General features: G+C 40.5%; 4 protein-coding genes across 4 annotated transcripts; 2 read left to right on the plus strand and 2 right to left on the minus strand.

The window, feature by feature from the left end:
- The first annotated feature begins 6,061 nt into the window (after positions 1 to 6,061).
- Positions 6,062 to 13,230, plus strand: LOC102719852 (galactose mutarotase-like). The gene is made up of 5 exons (XM_015834984.2): positions 6,062 to 6,556; positions 6,671 to 6,720; positions 10,423 to 10,549; positions 12,022 to 12,126; positions 12,199 to 13,230. The coding sequence occupies exons 1-5, from the start codon at positions 6,097 to 6,099 to the stop codon at positions 12,819 to 12,821; spliced, it is 1,365 nt and encodes a 454-aa protein (XP_015690470.2). The 5' UTR covers positions 6,062 to 6,096; the 3' UTR covers positions 12,822 to 13,230.
- A 1,734-nt stretch (positions 13,231 to 14,964) lies between these two features.
- On the minus strand, positions 14,965 to 15,725 carry LOC102716580. Its single transcript, XM_015835145.2, is given in 3 exon segments — positions 14,965 to 15,376; positions 15,378 to 15,449; positions 15,452 to 15,725. Coding segments are annotated over 3 exon segments (348 nt in total). The 5' UTR covers positions 15,614 to 15,725; the 3' UTR covers positions 14,965 to 15,262.
- A 3,651-nt stretch (positions 15,726 to 19,376) lies between these two features.
- LOC102720132 (protein FATTY ACID EXPORT 5-like) lies at positions 19,377 to 22,338 on the minus strand. Its single transcript, XM_040522834.1, has 3 exons — positions 21,984 to 22,338; positions 19,797 to 19,884; positions 19,377 to 19,655 (listed from the first exon to the last, which is right to left on the minus strand). The coding sequence occupies exons 1-3, from the start codon at positions 22,180 to 22,182 to the stop codon at positions 19,583 to 19,585; spliced, it is 360 nt and encodes a 119-aa protein (XP_040378768.1). The 5' UTR covers positions 22,183 to 22,338; the 3' UTR covers positions 19,377 to 19,582.
- A 1,142-nt stretch (positions 22,339 to 23,480) lies between these two features.
- Positions 23,481 to 25,387, plus strand: LOC102716855. The gene has a single exon (XM_006650199.3). It carries the CDS (start codon positions 23,550 to 23,552, stop codon positions 25,086 to 25,088), a length of 1,539 nt encoding a protein of 512 aa, XP_006650262.2. The 5' UTR covers positions 23,481 to 23,549; the 3' UTR covers positions 25,089 to 25,387.
- Positions 25,388 to 25,701: the final 314 nt, after the last annotated feature.

Raw genomic sequence — 25,701 nt, forward strand, 5'->3', positions numbered from 1 at the left:
AGTTGATTAAGCTAATTATTATTTACGAATTTCTTTTACGAATTTAGGCTTGGGATAAACTCCGGGTGTGACACGACACACATGCATGCCACAACTGAGTTCTCACCATGTTCCTTCACTTTTTCTATTTTTGGTGTCTTGATGCCAAAGGGGGAGAAGTGGTCTATCTTCTTTAGTGTCGAGTTGGTTGGAACACTTGAACTATTTGCATTGCATAGCATTCATCGAACCATCTGCATCACATGTTTAACTTGCATTGTCTACGTAGTGGAACACTTGCTAGTTTCTATTCGTCTAAGACTATGTGATGTGATGTAATATCATTTGTGAGCTTGCTATTTCTATTGCTATATCTATGCTTGTTCACATTTGTGCTTACTGTGAGATGCAAGGTGTAAGGGGGAGTTATTCTATGCGTATAATGCATACCTTAAGGGGGAGCTCAATCTTTACCTTGTGTCAAAATGTCGTCAAATTTATTCAAATATCTCTTGTGAATCAAATGGTTGTCATCAATCACCAAAAAGGGGGAGATTGAAAGTGCATCTAGGCCCCTAATTTGTTTTGGTGATTGATGACAATCAAATGATGAGGACTAATGACGTGTGTGAGAATGTGAAGGTATAAATAGTCCTCATGAAAAAGTTGTTATTGTGCCGCCCACGTGAAAAGAGAAGTAAAGTCAGTATATTCGTGTTAGCGTGTGTATTTACTTTGAATTTGAGTCAACTAGGAATGTCGTACTATAAAGAGGGGTGTGCAAATGAAATCTAGGAATGAATCCGGTGCTCGGAAATATTTTTGAAGTGCATCTTTTGCTATCTTTTTGAAGTTGTACTGGAATTTACGGAAGTTCCGAAGGTACTGTCGGAACTTCCGAAGGGGTCAGAATCGGTTCTGTATGTTTGGCGGAAGTTCCGAAGGAGACCTTCGGACGTTCCGAAGGAGCCAAAATCGGTTCTGTATGTTTGGCGGAAGTTCCGAAGGAGCCAAAATCGGTTCTGTAAGATTCACGGAAGTTCCGAAGGTCTTGACCGGAACTTCCGTTGACTTGACTTTTCGCAGTTGACTTTAAATTTTCTAAGTGTTGGGGGCTGCTATTTTGAACTGACCGGAAGTTTCAAAGGAGACCTCCGAAAGTTCCGAAGAAGGAATCTTTTGCCCCCAACGGGCAGAAATTGAGAGGGGTGTATAAATACCCCCCAACCCCTCAAGCTAGGGTTGCTGCTTCACTTGTTCATCTCTATGCCCTTGGCTTGCATTTCTTGAGATTCACTTTGAGCCTTGCTTTCTCACTTCCTCCTCTCCACGGATCTAAGTGATTTGGATTTTGTGTGTGTGAGAGTTGGTTGGTTTGAGTGCTTGGTGTTGACTTCGTGAAAAATTTCGTAAGCACTAGATTCATCCTCAAGATCTCTTTGCTAGCTTGTTACTCTTGGTGGTTGAGGACAGCTAGACGGCTAGGCGTCGTTCCTCAAGCCACCGAAGCTCTTGTGGCGCGCCGGGAAAAGGTTTGTGAAGGTTGGATCTCACCTCCAAAAGGGAAGAGATACCTTGAGTGAGGGGGAGTGCACGAGTGCAACCCTGAGGAAAGGGTTGTGGAACCCAGCTCAAGTTTGAGCTCCTCAACGGAGAGTACAATCCCCTCAAGGATTGGAACTTCGGTAAAAAGTTTTCGTCTACACTTGTGGTGAAATCTCTCTAACTTGTGATTTAAGCTTTGCTTTTGGTTGCCGCGCTAGTTGTTGTTTGTGCAAAGCTTGGAGGTGGTTTGCTTATTTGAGGTTTGGTTGGCTAGATCTACTCCTTTCTCGTTCTAGATCTGGTGCTGTCGGAAGTTCCGAAGATCAACGGAACTTCCGAAGGCCGAAAGTTCCGAAGCCACTGACCGGAACTTTCGAAAGTCTCAGCTTCCGCTTTTTATGTTTAATTTTTAAATCGCCTATTCACCCCCCTCTAGGCCTGGATATACTCTTTCACGGACCACACAAACTCCTCGTCGGTGTCTCCTCCTCCTGGTGGTGGTTCCTCTCTTCGGTAGCTGCTTCGGCTTTGATGACTCGTCCTCCTGCTGGCCCTCCTCCCGTGACCGTGAGTGGCGAGCCGGCGAGCTTGCTCCGACTCTAGTGGCTGCTCCGACTCCAGTGGCTTGTCCTCCTGCTCCTCCTCCCGCAAGTGGTGCCCATAGATGGTGCCTACTAATGAAGGTGGTTCTGCTCCTAAAACGAGGACCAAGGGCAAGACTCCGGCGTGTCTAATGCCTCGCACGTGCTCCGGCAAGCCTGCCCTGCCCGTCCTTCAGCTTGGCGAGGCATTGCTCGTGGAGGTCAGCGACGCACCCGGTCGCCGGGCACCTCGACGCCGACGCCACTCTAGCACCTCCGGCAGGTTGTACCATTCACCACACTCACGTCAACGTAGTTTCCAGCCGCTATTTATTTCTAGACAGCGTAAGAAAAAAAGGATGAGTACATGTGGATCGGTGGTGGATCGTCGGAGGAGGCAGAGTGGTTTTCGCCAAAGCAGGTCGTCGTGACGAGGGAGAAGTCAGAGTGGTCCGGGAAAGTGAAAGTCCAAAGAAAGGCTCTAATACAACTTGTGAAAGTCCAGCCACAGAAGCATCAGTGGTAATGCCTTCTGTTCCAATTCCAAGTCATGGCACTAGTAGTGGTGCTGGTGCACCAGCGACAACTACAACAGCAGCCCCACAGATTGATGTCGAAGATGATGACTAAGTGGCTGATAAGGATGAAGATCAGACTCATCATGTTGGCAAGAGGTTTAAGAAATGCACATCAAAAGCCTGGGTGTATTTCACCAAGAAAACAGAGACTATAGAGGTGGATGGAAAGCAATACGATCAGAAGTGGGGATACTGCAATTTCCCTAATTACAAACAGAAGTACATAGCTGAGGGCACATGTGGGACAATTGCATTCAAGAACCATCTCAAGTCAAAGCATAGTGTTGTGGTGGGACTACAACTACTTAATGTTGGTAACAACCCTAGTATTGAAGTTGCTATTGTTCAGCCTTACAAATATGACCAAAAAATTAGCTTGAAGAAACTGAATTTGGCAATAATCATGCATGAATATCCATTAAATATAGTTGAGCATGAGTATTTTCTTGATTTCATAAAGTCTCTCCATCCTACCTTTCCCATAAAGTCACGTGTCACTGTTAGGAAAGAAATAATGGACATATATCTTGAAGAAAATGAGACTTTGTACGAACACTTGAAAACTTTCAAATGGCGCTTTAGTGCAGCAATGGATATGTGGACCTCATGCCAAAATAAAGGATACATATGTGTTACTATTCATTGGATAGATGATAATTGGCATATGAAAAAAAGAAATATTGGTTTCTTCAATGTAAAATGAAGGCATACCGGTGCAAAGTTGTCTGAGACATTCAGTGAAGTTATGGTTAAATGGTACATTGAGAATACGTTGTTTGCTTTGACTTTGGATAATGCTAGTTCAAATGAAGTGGTTGTCCATGATATAATTTCAAATCTGAAAGAGAATGGTAATGGTTCCCTTGTTTGTGATGGGACATTTTTTCATGTTAGATGTGCTTGTCATATTCTCAAATTGGTTGCTAGAGATGAGCTGAAACTAATTTCAGCAAAAATTAGTAAAGTCAAAAAACTTGTTCTAGTTGTGAAAGGGTCTTCATTGTAGTGGGAAGAGCTTATGAAGTGTGCCAATGAAGCTAGGTTGGACACAAAGAGGGATATCTTGATGGATGTTTCAACCAGGTGGAATTCTACCTACCTAATGCTAAGAGATGTATTGTACTAGAAGGATGTATTTATTAGGTTGAAGTCTTCAAATCGTCGTAAGTATGCCAAGATTTTTCCATCTCCTAATAAATGGCAGAATGCATCGACAATTTATAGTTGCTTGAAAAAAATTATGATCTCACTGAAATTCTCTCTAGCACTTCATATCCTACTACAAACTTATTTTATAGAGCTTTCTGGGATATAAAGCTCTTGCTAGATGATTGGTGTTGGAGTGAATGAGAAATTTGAGAAATATTGGAACCAATCAAACATTGCTCTAGTTGTAGCCTGTGTTTCTTGATCCTAGGTATAAGAAAAGGCTCATAGAGTACTACATGAAGAAGTTCTATGTTAATCATTACCAATCTGAACTTGATGAGTTTGTTAGTGTGGTAAAGAAATTGTACAACTTCTATGTTAGCTCTGCTCCAGCACCAACAAAGATAAATAGTAAAGAAGCTTCACTTGGACCTAGTAGCACTGCTGATATATTAATGGGAAATGTAGACCATGACCTTGAAGATTTATCATATGACTAGCAATGTGCCCGTGCTAATGCTACGGTGTCAACTATATCAATTGTTAAATTTATTATCATATAAAATACAATCATGCTTAAAATCGATCCAAGTTATATATATATATATATATATCAAATATTACAATGTAAAGTGTAAACAATATGATGTGCATATATAAATATTAAAATGTAAAGTAATTGACTCTATGAACAAAATATTCACCTTATAAACCATAATCTACTCCCAGTTTCACCTCAAAGAATTTTTGGATCTAGAGATACCAAGAGTCAAGAATTCTTGGAGCTCTACTAATCAAACTCTCAATGGAAGAAAAGTATAAAACTGGAAATGTAAGATCTGCAAAATGCAGTCAGAACAAAAACGAATGAAAGATAAGTAGGAAATACAATGCTCAACCCATAAACCAGAATAGTACTCCGCACTCCCAATTTAAACCAGAAAAGGCAAGCACAAAAACTCCCCCTCCACATCAACAAAAATCCGAAAAAACCAAACTGTACAAAATCTAAAAAAACCAAACTGTACTACATACTCCAGGTAAATATCTCGTATTAGTAGTACAGACTACTACATACTCCAGGTAAATCATGGTTATTGGACGGTAACCGCAGTTTGCGAACCCTACCCATAGGCCTAGAGTAGTTGTTGCTGGTGGCCTTGTCGGGCCTGAGGCTGAGCACTGAGCAACATGGTTCATATTACCGAAATTCCCTCCCATGCCACGGTACCACGGGAGCACCGTGGATGTCACAAAAAACATGATGAATTTGAAAATAAAAATTTGAATTCAAACCTTGCCGGTAAATTGGGTAACCGAGCGGTTTCTCGCGGTAACCACGGTTCTCGTAGCCGAAACCGCACGGTTTCGCACGGTAACCGCGGCTAATGCGTGCTGAAACAACGCATGAGAACGGCGGAAAGCGTGCAAAACCGCGTGGTTTCGGCTGCGAAAACCGCGGTTACCGCAAGAAACCGCGGAGAGAAGAATATTTAAAACCAAGAAAATTTGTGAGATGTTAAATAAAAAACTTTAAAAAATCTGAAAAAATACAGAAAAATAACAAAAAATATTTTGTGACTATATCTGTAACATTTAGGACATGTTATAGGAAAAACAAGAAAATTTTAGCATGACATTTTCTAAATTCTTGACATTGCGTCACAAATGTATTTTAATGAGTAACAACAACTTCATTTTAATGAATTTTTGTGTCACAAATATACCTACTACCCATTATTATGTGGAACAAAACTATTATGTATGTACTAACATGCACATATAATTTTCCTCCATGCATATTTTCCCTATATCCATTATTGTATATTTGTATTTCAACGTTATATACCACGTGTGTCTAGTATAAATTAATAATGACTCAACAACAAAATATTATTAACCATCTTCTTACGAAATATTATTTGTAATAGGCTATTTTTTATTTTTTTCCTCCGAAATTTTTTGTTATGATTTTTAATTGCGCTGAAAATACACTTTTTTTATGAATTTTTTTAATAAAACTATATTATATATCAACCTATATAACATATATTTTTTCATTAAATTTTCTTAAAAATTTTAAATACTCCTTAAATTTAAACTCAAAACCGCGTTACAGCCTCCACGGACGGCCGGTACCCGGCTGAGCAGTCTCACTCTCGAATGGTCAACAAAACCCGGCACCAGCTTCACGCCTTGCCGGGTCTGAGTGCATTTAGGCGAGAGAAAAGAGCCCTTCGAAACCGGAGAGATCTCCGGAGAAAATGGAGCAGCTGGTGGGAGTTCACCACCACCACCACCACCACCACCATTCTTCTTCCTCCTCCTCCCTGTCCCCGAGGACCCCGACCCACCCGCACCCGCACCTCCTGCGCCTCCCCTCCAACCGCCTCCGGCCGCCGGATCACCACCCCCACACCCACCCCCACGCCGCCGTCTCCAAGGTCCTCCGCGTCACCCCTCCCTTCTTCCTCGTCCTCCTCGCCGCCGTCTACCTCCTCGCCTCCTTCACCATCTTCTCCTCGCCGGCGGCCTCGCTCCGCCCCTCCTCCAGGAGCCGCGCCAAGCTCCTCCTCCCGATGCACCACCAGCCGTCGCCCCCGGTTTCGTCGTCCTCGTCCCCCGCTTCTCCCGAGCTGTTTGAGCTCGACGGTGGCGGGATCCGGGCCTGGATCAGCAATGTCGGCGCCACCGTCACGTCGCTCCTGGTCCCGGACAAGAATGGTGCGTGTGCGTGTGCGTGTGCGCTGCGTTGGCTGGCTCTCTGGGTAGTTGCTGTTGCGTTCTTTGTTGCGGTTCTTGGGATTTGTCTGACTGTGTTGTTTGTGTTTTTGTCAGGGGTTCTTGGTGATGTGGTGCTTGGATTCGACTCTCTGGATCCTTATCTGGTGAGTGCTTGATGCATATGCTTGGATTCCAATCTGTTTATTAGCGTGCTCAAGGCATACGTTTTGAGATTCCAATCTGTTTATTAGCGTGCTCAAGGCATACGTTTTGAGATCTTTGTGGTAGATGACTGTGAAGACTAGGGTGGTGTTTGTTTCAAAGCCCCTAGTCATATCGGGTGTTTGAACACTTGTTATAAATAGTAAACGTAGACTATTAATAAAACCCATCTATAATCTTGGGCTAATTCACGAGACGAATCTAATGAGCCTAATTAATCCATGATTACCTTATGTGATGCTATAGTAAATATTTGTTAATTATGGATTAATTAGGCTTAAAAAATTCATCTCGTGGATTAGCTCTCATTTATGAAATTAGTTTTTTTATTAGTCTATGTTTAGTCTTCAAATTAGTGTCCAAACATCCGAGGTGACATGGGGCTAAAAAGTTTAGCCCCATCTAAACAACCCCTAGATTGGACATATTTCTCCTCTGACATGTGGATACCTAGTGGAAGTAACAGTAATCATAGGGTACATGAGATTTTGCAGTAGAAATGCATCTCATTTAATGATGCATGTCTGCATAACTCTCAGCTGGTTAGTAATTACTGTTGGACATAGAGTAATTTACTTTCCAATATTGCCACCAGTAGTTTTCTGATGAAATTTTATTTTTTCAGATAACTGAAGCTTTATTGAAACTCAGCCAATTACATCAAGATGACGATGAAATTATATTTTTATTAGCTTTATTGGCGTCTTTGTTTTCTTTTCATTCAAAGCTATTTTGTGTGTGTTTTTTTGGCTGTGTGCAGCTTAGTTGTGCAGAGGTCAGGAGTATTCTCCGTATGGGTGTATCACCTTAATGTAATTGGCTGAGAGTTCAATAAAGCTTCCATTATCTAAGAAAATGACAGTAGCACTTGTACCAGTCTGCTGTAAATAATCTAGTAAAAAAATAGACATGATGATATTAATCAAAAACCATTATCTTTTGTTCCTTCAAATAAACTTCAAACTTCCCACTACAGTTTTGAGTGTCAGTAGTGTGGTTTATTCTACTTGTTGGAACTTTTAAATCGTCCATAAGTATTCAAAGTATCAATAAACTATACAAAATTTATTGAATAATTTAAGCATCCAATGAATCAGTCCCTTCATATCTGTTTTGTATCCCTCTACTCTATAACTTATCTATAGTATGATAATTAGGCACTTCTAAGAAATTCCCTTGTTAATTGGAGAAAGGATGAATAAATCTGGCGATTGAATCATAGGACTTAGTTGTAACTTGTAACAACTTAGATCTAATCCCCTCATAGTAATTATTTTTTTCAAGCTGCATGCTTTCCCATATTACACATTGTCAAAAAAGGAAATTTGGTCAAGACTCAGGACTGCTCATTTGGGTTCAGCTACCTAAAGAAATCCCAAACATATATTGGTTTAGGATGCATTAAATGCACTAACTTATCAACTTTACCTCTCTTTTAATTTAATTTTTCCCTCTCTTTTGTAATAATCTTGAATCAGGAAGAAGTAAACATCCATCCCATATAGGTTGGATGACTTCAACTTGAAGTAGAGTGGCGCTAGGTGAAGGAGGGCACCAATTGGGGAAGGAATTGATCTAGAGTAGCTGGCCATGGGAGAGACCAGCACTACTTCTGATCCTTATATAGAAGGGTGGGGTGGGGTGTGGGGTTCCTTAAACTTCAAGAAGCAAATCTCCAAAATAAAGGAAACAAATAACATTTGCAATCTTATCTCTAAAATAAAGAAACTAATATTATGCTACAGTGAACTTTGGTTACGGTTTACCCACATGGACAATGCACATGACACCTTTCTTTCCTTTCTTGCAAGCAGCTCTTGTTAGAAAGGTTGATTTTGGTTGTTGCTAACCCTGGGTCATTAGGCTGTCAAAAATTAGTTTTGGTTGTGTGTTGTCTCATGTGGTGCTTCTTGTGAAGGGTTTGTGGGCCCTTGGTTGCATGGATGTTGATTTGTTCTTCTTAATGAAATTAAGTACAGGTCTTCTGCATTTTCAAAAAAAAAAATGGTTGGTGTGGTTCACATTCACATGCGAAATTGCCATATAGGAAAATGTGCGATTCCTTTTCATGTTATTCATATTGGCTTCTTTATGGCTGTTCTAGTGGACAACTGGAATCATATGGTTTAAAGTGATGCTTCTTTCTCCTTTATTATCCCATCTAATCAATCAATAATTATATCACGGCATGGATTAGCGTTTACTACATCAGAAGGGTTTAGCATCATCATGATGTTCACATCATTGAGCTCCTAACTGCCAAATTCTGCCTTTTAAGAAACTACAGTATTGTTCTGCTACACTATGTATTGGCATCATAAATTTGCATCCTAGTCGCATTACACTTAATCTAGAAATTAACATTCAAATGATACAACACCCATTGAGTTTCTCTAGCATTATTTTGTGGTCACTAATTTCTAGGTCACCAAAAGACCAAACTGTTAGATTTCTGTATGGATTTTTATGAAGGGTTTTACTCTATCATTACTTAATGCAGAATGAGATGGTGTTCCGGCACTTGTTTTATAAATAGTTAGTAAAATTCTGGCGACGCTACATGTTTCACATCAAATTTTTATAAGTTGCCACCTAATAAAATATCAGGTGAGCAAACACCAATTTCATTTTACCTAATTGCCCTATGGTGGCCAGCTGTTACTGCAAATAAGCATGTATAATTTATTATACCTGGTACAGAAGTCAAGCGTTTTTATTTGCTTGATGATGGAAACCAGGAAAGAGCATATTGTGCTGATGGACCTAAACTCCTTGAGTTTGTCCTGTCTTTTTCATGTACCTGAAACTGACCTCACAAGTCCACTTTTGTGAATGTCCCCTTTTGTTCTTTTCAGATGTTCTCATTGAATTAGAGTGCTAGGTCTGCTACACATATATCTTTCTCATCCAGAGTTAACACTGAATGATTGGCAAGTGCTATAGTATTGTTTTATTGGATGCTTGGATCCTTATGTGGTGACGGGCGGTCATTAATTCAATTATTGTGAGAGCAGTGCAATGCAGCCTGCTGGTGTTCATATTGTTGGTTTTCCTTTATTGAAGAAAGCTTAAGATGCCGCTTTGATGTCATTTGTTTGCAATGTGGTTGTCGTTTGTTCATGTTGATTATTGAGAACCAACATGAACATTTTGCTAGTTTATTGTTGAATCCCCTACGAATATTATATTGATCTATGTTTTTTGTCTACATTTGTATGATATCCCTTTTAGAACAACTGGTGGAACTTGTTAAAACAAGAATGAAAGGTACAAACTTGAAATATTCCAAAACTTCCTGAAATTTCTGGGAACCTTCTCCGAATGAGTGGTTTCGGTCAGGATTCTGCCCTGTTTTTGTACTTATTTTTCCTACTTAATGGAGTGACACAAGCTATCCTGCATTGTTTTTTTTTTAAAAAAAAAAACTCCTGTGGAACTTGAAGCTGTTGTCTGAAAACTTACTGAAACATGCTTGATACTTGAATTTTAGAATCTAAGACAAGCTTGATTCTTCAATCCCAATGGAACTTTGCTAAGACCATCTGAAACATTTCATACCATTAGATTGATAGATTGATGCTTCTTTTCTTATACTTATATAAGTTTTGATTTGGCCCTGATGGTTTTGAGTTTCCTATGATCAGAATGGCACTTCACCTTATTTTGGCTGCATTGTTGGGCGAGTTTCAAATAGGATCAAGGATGGGAAGTTTACTTTAAATAATATGCAGTATAGTCTGGCCATCAACAACCCACCAAACACTCTTCATGGTAAGCATAAGGTGCTCTGCATAACTTCATTATTTTGTGCATATTTCAGGCATACATGCATAAGTAATACTGAGCTATTGCCTTGAACCATCCGTTACTGATCAGGAGTATATGATATTGATATTTCTGCTGGATTTACTTAATATCTGTTCTATTTGGTATCTCCTAATATGGGAATGCCACAGGAATTGTCCCATTAATACTGAGCTAATGGGATTACTAGATCCACCCTTGAGAAAACTAAACCTACTTGTTGCGTGATGGTTCTTTATATTACGACACAGCATGGATATTTACCTTGTTGAACCATCAGTCTGATCTATTTTCTGTAACAGTTTGTAGCTGCTTCCTTTGGAAATTATTATTGTTCAGTTCTGTTTCCATGAATCAAGCAAGTTCTGTTATCATAGATTCACAGTTCATACATTCTATCCCTGCTTCCTTCTGTTGGTTCTACATTTGAAATGAAAATTGTGAGTTATGAGGCCAATAATATAGGCACTAACACCAAATACTAGCACCGCAATAACAAACAAACAACAATATAACATTAGCAGTCTCACATTATCCTGATGAACAGTTGGCATGCTGTCGTGAAGATGACTCACCTAATTAGGTACCTATATTGATTTTTTTGAATTTATATCCTTTAGATCCAAGCATAGTCTTATCTTTGTAGGCTTGATATTAACTATAAGAGAAATTGAAATGTTGGACTTGGATCTGGCTGAGAGTTTCCCTGATACTTTTATACTGCATGCAAGAAACAACCAAACATTCTACATATTTGGTGAGAGTGAGGGGAGTCCCTCACCTCTTCAGCTAGCTTTTGGGGTGATTTCTTCCTGGTTGGGCTGGCTGCTTCCGTCTTGGACCAACAAATTATTCGAAGCTTGGTCCAGAATCTTGACCCGTGCACACTCAGGTGGTGTAGGCCTAAAATCCCAGTGGATCATGGGTGCCTGTGAGAGGCCGGTCCATGTTGAGGGACACCAATGAGTGATAGGGGAGAGAATGGGCCTATGAGCCTAAGAGAGGCCGGTCAGTGTTGACTGCTGAGGGGCACCAATGTGTGACTGGAGAGATTGTTGGAATAGTTCCGCATTAGAAATTAAGGCGGGAGTTGCACCACCTTAAGAGTGGAGGAAGTCTCTCACTTCTTGAGCTAGCTTTTAAGGTTTAATAAGGATTTCTCTATGGTTGGGCCGGTTGCTCCCATCTTGGGCCAACAATGGAGGGCGCAAGTTCGTACATTCTCCACCATAACTATTTGTAGCAGTTCCGTTTCTCAACAAGAAACAGCCAAAGATTGAATATTTGCTTTCAATCTTTCATGATGGACTTTTTTTTTCATGTTTTGGCCCTAATCTAACTTCACATATATGCATGCATAGAGGAGAAACAATCTAAGCTACTGCAGCTATTTGGTATTGTTGTTTTATAAACTAATGCCACTTAATGTGGGATTACAGGTGGATTTAAAGGTTTTGACAAAATCATCTGGGAAGTTGCTGAATATATCAAAGGGGAGAACCCATCAATCACTTTCAAATATTACAGTAAAGATGGAGACGAAGGTATTTTAAAGACTTCTGAAAAGCAATAAACTACATGAGTGCCATGACTGATTTTAATTTATCACAAAACAGGTTTCCCAGGTGATGTTTCTGTCACCGCCAGATACTCTATTCTGGCAAGTACTACACTGAAGCTAGAGATGGAGGCTATTCCTTTGAATAAGGCCACACCCATCAGTTTAGCACAGCACACCTACTGGAACTTGGCAGGACACAGCTCAGGAGATGTGCTCGCGCACACTGTCCAGATATGGGGATCTCAGATAACGCCTGTGGATGAAACCTCAATACCTACCGGTGAGATGATGCCAGTGAGTGGCACACCCTTCGATTTTCTAAGGGAGGCCACAATTGGCAGCAGGATCGATCAAGTCCCCGGTGGCTATGATCACAACTTTGTTCTTGACAGTGGTGAAGTGAAGTCTGGTTTGCGCCATGCAGCGAAAGTGACCGACCCTTCAAGCTCGAGGGTCCTTGACATCTGGGCAGATGCTCCTGGAGTGCAGTTCTACACTGGTAATTTCCTGAATGGCATTGTGGGCAAAGGAGGTGCAGTCTATGGGAAGCATGCCGGCCTCTGTCTTGAGACCCAAGGCTTCCCAAACGCTGTGAACCAACCTAATTTTCCCTCAATGACCGTTCACCCTGGTGAGAAGTATAGTCATACGATGCTGTTCGAGTTCTCCACAAAATGACCCAGTTCTTGTAGATATACGTTCTTTGTCTTTCAGCCAGTTTGTTTTGTTTCTTTTTTTCATGAGGTTGATGCAGTAGTTATATTGATTGCAAATAGGGTTGTTAGATAACAGAGTGTAGCAAAGTTAGGGAGCTTAGGCAAGACCTACACAAGATTTCCTTGTGTCTGCTGATTGTTGTAAATTCAGATTAGCAGTGTCACGTGGAGCAGATTCTACAAATGTTCCATTAGAAGCACTGAAGGGGAATGCAAAAGGAATATTCTTCTCTTTTCCAACAAAATTCCATATCTGCTGGGTTGATAATACTCATGGATAGGAGAAAACCACTTCACATACTTGAAAATCACATGTCAGCACTACTATGGCCTACATGCCTTAATGATAATAAGCTTACTTAATTTTAGAATTAGTTTAGTTTTCTTAATTGTTTTAATTTTTAACCTTGACTTTTAAATTTGCTGCTCTAATAATATTTTTTAAAAGCTTTGGTCACATGGTCGTAAAAACACCTTCCAATCAGACCGTATGCACCGCCAGATGCCATTCTGTTATCGTTTAAATCAACGGTGGTAGTGATTACAAAACCACTATAGGAAGTATTTGATCTGATTTGCATATAATACTGAACAGTTGCCTTGTCTCATGGTTGCTAAGTTCAACCTTGCCCTTTTGGCCTTGTTATTTTAGCTGCCATGCCAAATCTTGTTTCAGATTCTTGATTTCTTTCGATAACATGGGGGTGCTTGTTTGGCTTTTTAATGTAAAAAACAAACCGATAAATTTGTAAATAAAAAATAATTTATGAATACAAATTTTATATACATATTTTTAGCGAATCAACAGCCAAGTCTAAAAAATAAACTTCGGTGAAAAAACTCCCGTGATGAATTCATCCATTAGGGGATAATGATGGTTGAGATATGCTACACACGGGAAATCAAATGGGCTCAATTTAATCCCTGTCGGGGATGGAGGGGACGGTCGCAGTGACCCATTTACACTGTGAAGAGATGTAGTTTAGACTTTAGATATGGATTGACCTAAAAAGTAAAGCCCATAAGACATAGTATATAAACCTAACTCAGCTAACCCTAACCCTACTTGCCTAGCTCCCCACCCCCCAACTCCCCACCCCTCGGCCATCGCCACGGCGCCTGCTCGCGGCGTCGGCGTGCCGCCCGTCCCGTCGGACCACCGCTAGAGCGGCTCCTGCACCTCTCCCCCCCTCCCCCCCGCCGGCACGTCGCCCGTACGCCGACACACATTCTCTTCGCTTGATTGCCGCCTCGCCAAGGCTCTGACTCCCGCTGTACCACCCTCTTCACCCGCGCGCCCAACTCCCCGCCGATGCGCCGCTCTTCTCCACCCGTTCGCCGAACAGCTTTGGGCCGTCGTCCGTCGGCACCCCACTTCCTCTTCACATGACTGCCGACCCGCCGACGCGTTGCCACCCACCTCCTCATGCCGCCCTCTCCCTCTCCTCCCGTCCGCCGACGGTCGACGCATCGTCTCACGGGGCGGGGAAAACCATAGTGAAAAAATCACCGCGGTGATCGGGGATGGGTTAACTATAAGCCCCGTGGGAGTTGGTGGGACGGGGATGGAAAATTTTTTCACCACAGGGACAGGGACGCAGTAGCGATCCTCGATGGTGAATTCCCCGTTGCCATCTCTAGACGGAAGTGTGTAGATCTAAAAAAAAAAAAAGGAAAGTTAGCTTGTTTTCTTGGCCTTGTATCTGCAGCTAACTTTGCGTGCCATTACAGAAATTTGCAACTTGGTGATAATTTCAGTAATGGCATGCATCTATCAGTATTCTTTTCCTAGAACAAAATAATCCACGTCCAAGAGAAGTCTGGTATCGTTGTACAGTACCATCCCACTCTGTAGGAATGAATATAATTCTAAATTAATTGCCACTCTCCCTCGGTTTAAGCACACAGAAATACAGAATCTGTTATCTATCCGAAGAGCTGCCGTCTGATACCTGATTTGAAATCATCATGTAGGCTGATTAGATAATTGACAAACAGCATATACTAAGAAGTTTAAGCGCTAATTTTTTTTAGCAAAGATGTTTGTCGTAGCCATAGATACTCTTCAAGTCGCAAAATAAATTTATCTTACGAGCTTAGTTTAGGATAGAGAAAATATCCAGATACATCCACATCACAGTTAATTCACACATTGTCACCAATAAATTAATGTTCCTTCCGATCAACACATCATATCAAATCCCAAAATGCTCGCTACATGTCATGTCATTACACTGTTTTGACACTGAACAAATGAAACAAAGAAGGGCGAAAGATGGATGAGAGAGACCAGGATGAAACATGGTTGATGCATCAGTACCCTGACATATATTCTGCTCTTCTCCAGATCTGATCCGATGCGAATGTCTGCACGAAAATACTACTACTCCGTAACGCGTATTTTTATTGAGGAAGAGAGTCGCCGTCGTCTTGGCCCAGATGCCGGTACCTGACCCTGGCGGCGCCGGCGGCCTCCGCCACCTCCGCCGACGAGCAGATGCTAGGCAAGAAGTAGGCCCCGCCGCCGGCGCCCCCCTTCTTCCACGGCGACCGGACCTTGCTCCTGGGGCTCCCCATGACGCTGGCGCCGGCAGCCTGCTTGCTGCTGTTACTGCTGCTGCTGCTCCTGATCTTGCCGTGGCCGTGGCTGACGACGCCGACCTGATCCACCCTCCTGAAGTACTCGATCTCGCGGCACACCAGCGAGCCGATGGTGCCCCGCGCGCCGACCTCCACCGGCGGCGACGCCGCCATGCCCAGAGGAGAGGGTGGCGGTGGGTAGTAGCAGCAATGTGCTAGCTAGCTAGCTGTGGGCCTTGGTGCTAGGTTGCTCGCTACGACGCCATTGTCGTCAGCTCGGCTGGGAGATCTGAGTGGATAAATAAGGTGGTGTTTAGGGTGCGAAAATTTTTAGGAGAAACATCACGTTAAATATTTGATCTAAATATTTGATCGGACGTTGGAAGATATTTTCGGACACGAATAAAAAAACGAATTTCACGTCTAGCCTAGAAACTGCGAGACGAATCTTTTGAGCCTAATTAATCCATCATTAGTACATGTTAGTTATTATATCACTTATGGCTAATTATGGACTAATTAGCCTCAAAAGATTCGTCTAAAAGATTTCTTTCGTAACAGTGAAATTAGTTTTTTGGTTTATCTATGTTTAATACTCTATTTAGATGTCTAAAGATTCGATATGACGTTTTTTTAAAAAAATTTTGGAAACTAAACGAGGCCTAAGGCAGCTTTTATATTACAGAAATTTTTGTAAGGGATGTCACGTCATATGTTTGACTAGATGTCAAAAGTAGTTTTCGGAAATAAATGAAAAAAATTACAGATTTTGCCAACAAACTACGAGACGAATTTTTTGAGCCTAATTAATCCGTCATTAGCACATGTTGGTTACGGTAGCACTTATGGCTAATCATGGCCTAATTAGGGTTAAAAGATTCGTCTCACGATTTTCTCTCATAATTGTATAATTAGTTTTTATTTCATCTATATTTAGAACTCTATTTATATGTCTAAAGAATCGATGTGATGTTTTTGAAAAAAAAAAACTGAACAGGGCCTAACCTGTGTTGTTTTGTGCGGTTGCCTGACTGAACTGTGAGCGGAAGCAGAGCGCTACTAGTAAAATGGTAAAAAATGGAGCTACGGATGAGAGTGATGAGCAGTTGAGGCTGAGAGCGCACGCTGTGGCTATATCTATATAGTACTTGTGTCCTGGCGCATCTGTTTAGATCAACTTTTTCGGTGCACAAGTTTACCCGCTAAATTAAACCGTGGTATGGATTTGCTGTCTAACCCAAGTGGTTAATTCATGGCATGTACTACGTATGCACTGTGGTACGGTCAACTTTCCTGGTGGGTAGCTTACTACGCGGTATGATCTATGAAAGCAACTCCTGCGAATATGCGCCATCAGTTTCTTTATTTGATAAATAAACAGCTAATCAGATTATGTTTGATTGATTGTTCGTCTTTTTTTTAAAAAAATTATGTAAATATAAAAATTTATAAGTTAGACCTAAAGTTTTTTTATCAGTAGACAGTTAGAGTTAGATTTAAAGTTACTTTAATAATAAATCAAACCATAACAAAATAACTAATAATTACATATTTTTTAACAAAACGAATGTTCAAACTATTAATGTCAAATGTGATCTGACGTGTCACACACGAAGGCTTGGGAGTCATTTCCCAGAATGCTCCAGTCCAGGATCTAAATTTTTAGAAGGTGCGCAGGCGTGCCAGTCAGTTTGATCCTACAAAGTAGTAGTATTTAGCCGATAGGATGAACGATCGGCTGTAAAAAATTTGGATCGGCTACAAACTTGATAGACTTGAATTAAATATTAGACCAACGTAATCCGCCAAGTTACTCGTTAATCTTAGTCAATCGGACGACTATAACCAGATCGAACCAAACATACATACATCGGACTTAACCAAGACAATATGCAGTCGAACACGATATAATTATAGGAAACATGAAGATCGATAATACTAATAAATAAACCGATAAATTAATTGGAATAATTAACTCAACAATGAATGTTTTGTTACGATTGGCTAAATCCAACTTGCATGTAATCTTCACAAGCCGATGCAACACAAAATAAATACCGATCTAACTAAATCAAATCGATTGGTGTAAAAATAATGCAGCAAGGAAATCGATTACTCTGTTGATATAAATATGATGAACATGTAGATCAGCAAATATCATCGGCTATAAACGACTGACAAACGACCAAGATCTATAAAATATCTAGCCCAAATTGCTAAGAATAATCATAGAAGATCGGACCCAACTGAGATAGTTCAAGATTACGCATAGAAATGACAGGATAGGTACTAAACAGATCTAGATTGCTATCAAGCTGATGAGCCGATCAGTGATAACTTATAGGCTGGTAATCCGATAAAACAATGAACAAAATACATTGATTTGATATAAACTATCTGATAAACGCAATCTACTATATCAGACCTAACCGAGACAATATTACATTGAATATGTCAAATAGCAAATATCAGACTAACGTAGATCGCCCAAAGTGGTCGACCAGATCAACTCAAGACACTAAAATAACTCAAGCTAAACTGATACGATAATTAACAATCACACAACCAGATTAGAAAATCGACTGAACCAAGACAGTTCTAATCTAGCCGATACGATTAGCTTGGCCCGGTGGAACGTATGACTTACCTCTTCGTCGGAGATCGAGACGATGCAACCCCGCATCAGGTGCAAGTTCCGCTAGTTAACCTAAATTGTGATATAGATGATTTGCAAAATACATAGCAGGTGTTTAGGTAATAGTTCGTTTCGGCTCACACGAGACAATTCATGCATTGGTGTTAGATGGTTTGGGACCAGGATTCTTCGTAGCGCTGCTTCTGCGGCAGACGAGAGACATATTTTCCTTCTTTTCTGTCTCAAGGAGAGGAAAAACAAGTTTTCTGTGAAAGTTTTTTTTTAACTTTTTTATGACTTACAATATAAACTTTTATAATTTTATATTTAATTTTTTTTGATAGCATTCAGTATTTTTTTTGTTATAATCTCCATTGCAAAATTTTAATAAATTTCAATACAGATTTTTTATAACCTTTAATCTTTTTCAACTTTCTATTAGGAATCACATTCAAAAAATAAAAATTATAAAAATAATTTTAGCCTAAAAAGGTCCTACCTCCGTCCTATAATTTTTCAGTTTTTAGACACAATATTTTGACTCTATCTTATTTTTTGGATTAATATTTTTATTATTACTAGATAAAATATGGTATGACTAGAAATCGAAAAATCATATTACTATAGAATGGCTGTAGTACTGTGTAGGCCTAGATGCTCACTTCAACTGGCGCGTAGGCACGGTGCTCGCAGGTCACCCGATCGAGTAAAAAGAAGAAAATCGCAGAGCCAAGGGGAATCGAGCACGTGGCTGTCGAGTGTTTCAGCCTCATGTTTAACTCATAACAAGTATAAACAATTAAAGAATTATTTATGAAAAAACTGTTATATTTTTAGAGCCAAGGAAAATTAAAAGTTTATTCAAATCTTGGTGTAGATGACATATTTTTGACTCCGAACGAGTATACTCCCTTTATGTCTGAATGTTTGATGCCATTGACTTTTTTATATACGTTTGCCTACTCGTCTTATTCAAAAAATTTACGTAATTATTAATTATTTTTATATCATTTGATTTATTATTAAATATACTTTTATGTATATATATAGTTTTACATATTTGACAAAAAATTTTAAATAAAACGAATAGTCAAACGTATATAAAAAAAATCAACGGCGTTAAAGGACAGAGGCAGTATGTTTTAACGTCGTTCTAAAAGTAAATTCAAAAAATAAACGATGATAAGATAACTCCAACATTAACTACTATAATTCAGATTGACATATGTTAATCTGATGTTGTCAAAACGATAAAGCATTTTGCCCATAACAAGGACAAAGCAACTGCGGGAAGGACAGTCAAAAAAGGATCAGAGGACATCACATACACGTACGTAAGCAGTTAAATCTTTATTTCTTTTACATTGTTCAGACATCAGAAGTACAATCTAAAGAATTACAGGCGAAAAAAAGACTTTGCTGATTACTGGACATACATTTAAACTCCACAATACAATCTGTCGTAGTCTTAGAGTATGACAAAACATACTTTACAAGAAACGCCTGGTTCACTCTTTCTTTGGTGGGATATGGTTGCCACCAGTTGCAATTTTGAATAGGTAGAATGCAGACATCAAAGCACTGCAACAACGTAAAAAATAGCTTTATAATGAATACATACCGTATTTCCAATAGGAATACAGTGACATATCTGCAAACTCAGAAATTTTCAGAATACAGTGATTGGTATAATAGTCTATAATACAGTTGGGAGAGGGTTACCTTAAGCCAGCAACGACACCAGCTGGCATTATCTTCGAAGTCTCAAGGTATCTCTGCCCCATAACATAAGTCAAAGCCAGTGCACATACTGTTTGATAGAACAAAAAATTACAGTTAATATAGATAAGAAGACAAAGCAATGAGGTAAAGTGCAGGAAAAAGGTGGATATAAGATAAGACAAAGAAATGGGATAAAGTGCAGGAGAAGGTGGATATATTGTCACACAAAGTTAGTACTCTGGAATGATTTCCTTCTTTAGCTCTTTTAATCAAAACTTATGTTTATTAGCTTACAGCGAGGTTCATTAGCTTAAATGAATAATGATCTAACAATTAGCATAAACAAATAATACTGAGTCGCTCAGCTCCTCCTCCTAATACTACTAGAAGCAACACTGCAATAACTAAATATTGTTTAAAGTTAGATCTGATGATATGGTCCAAGCATTACAGTTCAATGTGTAAGCAAATTCTGATCTGACTAAAAAGGTGCATAGACGATCTCTCTAGCAACAGACTTTATACTGAAAATAACAAAAACAAGAGTAAATACGTGTAACAGAGATCCAAATGGCATATACTTCTTTATACTAACTAGAGGCCCTCCAAGGTCCCCATGTGTAATCCTAATCCTAGACTAGTAATAAAAAGGCCAGAAACTCCTACATTAATCACACATATCTAGTCGAGAAAAAGAGAAAAACCCCAACATATAATCCATTTAACTCATAGATCCTACGGATTGGATCAGTCTCTTCAACTGTGACATTATACAGATGTACCCAATTAATATGCTGGCTTCTGTTCAAATTCTATGTGAGTGTCAAGACTCGGGTCCCCAACATGACAAAACAAGAAAATAGTCAAAACCACCATGACCATGTGCACATATTTAGATGGAATCCAAGTTGATCATAGAAGTTATTTGATGAAAGCTTAAACTATCTGGAATGCATGGTTAGAATCTAACTTTCATCAGATATATGTCTGATCAAATATGCAAACCCAATGCAAACATTCTAGAAAAAAAATCAATATCTGATATACCTATTGTGAAACATGTTGCCCATGCCCAGGTTGACTAGTAATATTAAAATTTGCAGAGAACCAATGAAAATGAGCTAGCATGTACATTCAATAAGGCACTGAGAATTACTGGAAATTTGCAGGCAATATTCTGTTAGAGAATAACTGTGAAGTAATTAAGAGCGATTAGTGAGTATCCAGACAATGGGGACAAATTCTCCAATGAGAGCATTCATTCAGTTGGCTATGATCAATCCCCATTCAGTTAACCTGGTCAAAATAATGCTCATTCAGTAAAATCTGTAAATTGTAGCAATTGCACCAATGCGATGAATTGCCATCAGAAGGGAGCAATTTTAGATAGTGCTAAATCCTGATATAAGTTATAACCACGCAAAAATATTGCCATGTCAGCAACTAACAACCTTTATGGCACTGTCGCATATGATAAAGATGGATCATAAGACAAACACTTATTGGCATATTTGCTCCTTGCTGGAGACTGGGGAGTTTCAGGCACTTGGTATACTCCTTCTGTTTCACAATATAATACTTTCTAGCATTGCCTAGATTCGCGTGGATGGTAATGAATCTAGACACATATATAAATTATATACATTCATCAATAAATGAATTTAGACAAGGCTAGAAAGTCTTATAACATGAAACAGAGATACTACTGACTACCAGAGTTGTAAAAGATCTTTGCTGTTTGTCTCATCCATACGGATGCAGGACTACCACATAAGGACAGATTCGGTGCCCCACTGCCCCTCCCTTGGAAGCATCAAAGCAGGACCCTGGTATGCGTTTCCCAGATATTTGCAGCAATCTGAAACGGGAATTCACAAGAATTCCCAACTGCCTATTACCACTGAGCACATCCCTGCTCCCCAACCGATTTCCCAAACACATCTATTTATACGTCCATAATTAGTGCAATAGAAAAATCATAACCTTGCTAATTTGCCATCTACCATTCCATTTCACCACTGAAACTACACATCCCGGCATGGTAGAACACCCAAGATGCCCAAGCCCTCTTTTTTGATGTAAAATTGTGCAGCCGTCCACCACCCAGTTGCAGCGAGGAGGAATAAATGAGCAGGCAGTCGATCGAGGTGTGAAAGGGGAGGGAAGGGGAGGGAGGAAGGAGCGTACGGGTCTCGAGGGCGAAGGCGAGGTAGGAGTTGCGGCGCTTCTCGAAGGCCTTGAGGCTGACGAAGCCGGCGAGGAGGAGGAGCGCGCCGGCGCCGGCGCCGCCGGCCAGGGAGGCGGTGCTGCCGCGGCGGGCGTAGCCCAGCACGCCGCCGACCAGGACGGCGAAGCCGTAGGGGAGCGTGAAGCAGAAGTCGTGCATCTCTCTCTCCTCTTCTTCAGATCTCCGTCCCTCTCGCCGGCGAGATCTCGAGAGCCGCTTCTTCTTCTTCTGTCTCTCTCTTTTTCGGAGTATTATATATTTTTGGTTCGTGGCGTGGGAGGAACAAGTCGCCGCCGAGTGGAGGGAGGGAGGTCTCGCGTTTATGCGCGTGGTGGTCTGAAAGTCTGAAGCGGGAGGGGCGGTTTCGTCATCTCCACGGCTAGACATGACCGGAGGAAAAGCATGCCACTACCCTGCGCTCTTTTTACGATAAAAGATAAAAGTTTATCTGCCGAGTATTTTTATGACTACTTAATAATATAAATGATAAAATTAATTATTATAAGATTGATAAAATTAGGATTATGAACTTTTATTAAGAAATTTAAAAAAAGTGTGTAAAACCAAGAAAATAATCTTCCACCAGTCGTAGCGGTAAGTTAAAAATAATATTACATTACAAACAATTCATGTTACTATATTTTTCTAAAATTATTATACTATACCTAAATTGATAAAGTAGCACCAATGGCGTATACAAGCCTATAGGATACCTTTTGAACAAACTACGAATGGAGCACATTGAAAATCCAGGTATTCGTAGAAATTAAAGGGGATCACACAAAAATGTTTCAAATCCGCCGAAACGATTCAATGATTGTTCACTTTGTTCTTCTATACCGTAAACACCTCATAGGGGCTTATACTGTAAATATGAATGCTTGTATAGGTCTGAGGGTATGCAAAATTCCCCTTTCGTCACATGTTTTCATTCAAGCTTATACATATAATCAAAATTTAAATCTTTAGTTTATATTTAAAGTTAATTTAGAGTTTTTATCATAGTTTATTTTTTAGCCCTCACTTGTAGATCCTACGTATCTAAAAGTTTTATTTCTAAAATATTTTTTGTTTCCAAAAATGCACAATCACCGCCCATGTTATTCTTCTATAATTTATTAGATATGATTTTTTTCTATACTTCATTATTACGAAAAACCAACAATATAAGTAGAATTTTCCTTCGGAACCGAACGACACAAGTTGAAATTAATGTTCATTAATCCATGGCTCCAACATTTTTGCTTTTTTTTAAAAAAATAAAACTTGTTTTTAAATAATTTATGTATGGAATTTTTATACGTATATCTTAGTACAAATTCTATAAACATAAATTATAATAAAAGGCACAAAAAATTAAAATTAAAATCAAGGTGCGAAAGCGAAACGAGCAGAACCAATTCATTTTTTTTCCAAGCTGAACAAGCCTAAAACCCTAGAAATGGACCAAACCCTACGCTCACCGTTTCGCTCCCCTAGTCCCCTCGCTCACCTGGCCGGCCGCCCCATCCCGTCCACCCAAACCCATGGCGGCGAACCAGGGCGAGGGCGAGGGCGAGGCGGCCCCGCATCACCGGGAGCCCGGCCAGCGCCGCCCGATGTGCGGCGTCTGCACCAAGCCCCTCCGCCTCTGCCTCTGCGGCCGCCTCCGCCGCCCGCCGCTCGACACCACCGTCGGCGTCACCGTCCTGCAGCACGTGATGGAGGCCAGCCACCCGCTCAACTCCACCCGCGTCGCCCGCCTCGGCCTCCGCAACCTCGCCGTCGCGCAGGTCAGCGACGTCAACCACCGAGCCAGCTTCCACCTCCGGACGCTCGACGGCGCCGCAGCATCGGGTCGCGGCCACGCCGCCGCCGCCGGAAATCGTGGCCGTTCCGACGTGCCTGGGGAGATTCACGTGCCGGAGGACGGAAGAGGCGGCGTTGCTGGTCCTGAGCCATGCGAAGGTGAAATATTAGACTCTGCAATACGCCCTGCCGGAATTTCTGGCGAATTAGATGGAGAAATTAGTTGTGCAGGATGTGATTTTGTGATGAAGGGAATCAATGCTTCTGGTGATTTGGATATGAAAGATGCGAATCTTGGAGGTTCTAGCGATAGCGGTACTGAAAGATTGGATCTTGTGGATGTGCCTGACAGGATTGGGTGTGATTTGGATGGAGAGGTTTGTGGTGTTCAGAGTGACTTGAGTGGCAATGAAGGTTTCAGCTTCCAGAATATGAAGGGTAATGGGCATTGCTCGGATTCTGAAAGACTGGGCTCTTCAGCAAACCAGATAGGAACCTATTCTGTTAATGCCATCAATGGTGAAATTCATCATAGTATGGATAAGGGGATGGCACACAAGCTAAATGGAGATTTTCCTCGTCAATTGGTGGAAAATGTCTTAGAGTTTCAGGTGGCAGCTGTCCAGAATTGCAATGGTGTATGCAGAGAAGATGCTTTCATTGGTGCTGCTATTCGGCAAGGTTGGACTATGAAAAACATGGATAAGTGCTCTATTTCCTACACAGAGAAAGAACTCAAGATTGATATTGAGCGTGGTGTGAAGCCCAAAATCAGATGGTTGTCAAGAGGTCCACTTGGTCAGTCAGCTGTCTCAAATGGTTTTACCGTGACGAAAATACAAATGAAGAAGTCAAAACTAACTGGGGAAGTTTCAGTGTTTGAAGAATTCTCAATCACCATACCACCAAAGTCAGCTCTTCTATTCCCATGCCAGAGGGCAATCAGCATTGATGCTTCAGATTGTCAGGTACAGCATTTGATTGTGTTGGATGGAACTTGGGCAAAGGCGCAACGTATGTACCATGAGAATCCATGGCTACAACTTCTGCCACATGTGAAGCTAGAATCAGGTGGTGTTAGCTTGTATAGCGAGGTGAGGCATGAGCCAAGGGCTGGGTGCTTGTCTACCATTGAGAGCATAGCTGTTGCCATGCGGAAACTTGGAGAAGATAAAAAGGGGCTAGATGATCTGCTGTGTGTTTTCGAGTCAATGATTGCTGATCAACGGAGATGCAAGGATGAGAATTGGAAACAAAAACTTGAGGCCAAGACATAAGATGACCGTTGTTTTTTTCTTGTCTGATTCTGTTGATGATATCTGGATGCATTTTTCTTTCCAGATTTCATCTATCATGATTTATACTGGTGATTTTAGTTAAGCTGAAACTAGTCTTGAGACAGTGTACTTCTGCTCTCACCATTTTCTGAATTGTAATTTGTAAGGGCAAAGCTGATCATCCCCTCCCAGCCAAAAAAAAAAAAAAGCTGATCATCCCCCAGCTTACAAATACTATTTTGTATCGGATGCAACCTTTTTCTTGGAATAATACAGCAATTCCTGCTATTATGATCTTACTGGTTTATAGTCTTCTTAGGTATTCGGTCATACTGTAATTACCTATAACTTCCTTTTCTTAATGAAAAATCACTGCTAGGCAAAGTCCTGGCAGTTTTCTGGTCAAAAAAGTACATCCCTAACCTACTAAGCTAATATAATGAATGAGTTCGTTGAACGTAGTGATGTACGCTAATACGGGATTTCTTGATTCTTTTATGTCGATATAGATATACTACCTCTTATCCATCCTTAATATTTAAGGTCGTTGGCTTTTTGACATATGTTTGACCATTGGTCTTATTTAAAATTTTTTGTAAAATATGTAAAGTTA

Source organism: Oryza brachyantha, chromosome 3 (assembly GCF_000231095.2).
Source record: "Oryza brachyantha chromosome 3, ObraRS2, whole genome shotgun sequence".
Taxonomy (NCBI): Eukaryota; Viridiplantae; Streptophyta; class Magnoliopsida; order Poales; family Poaceae; genus Oryza; species Oryza brachyantha.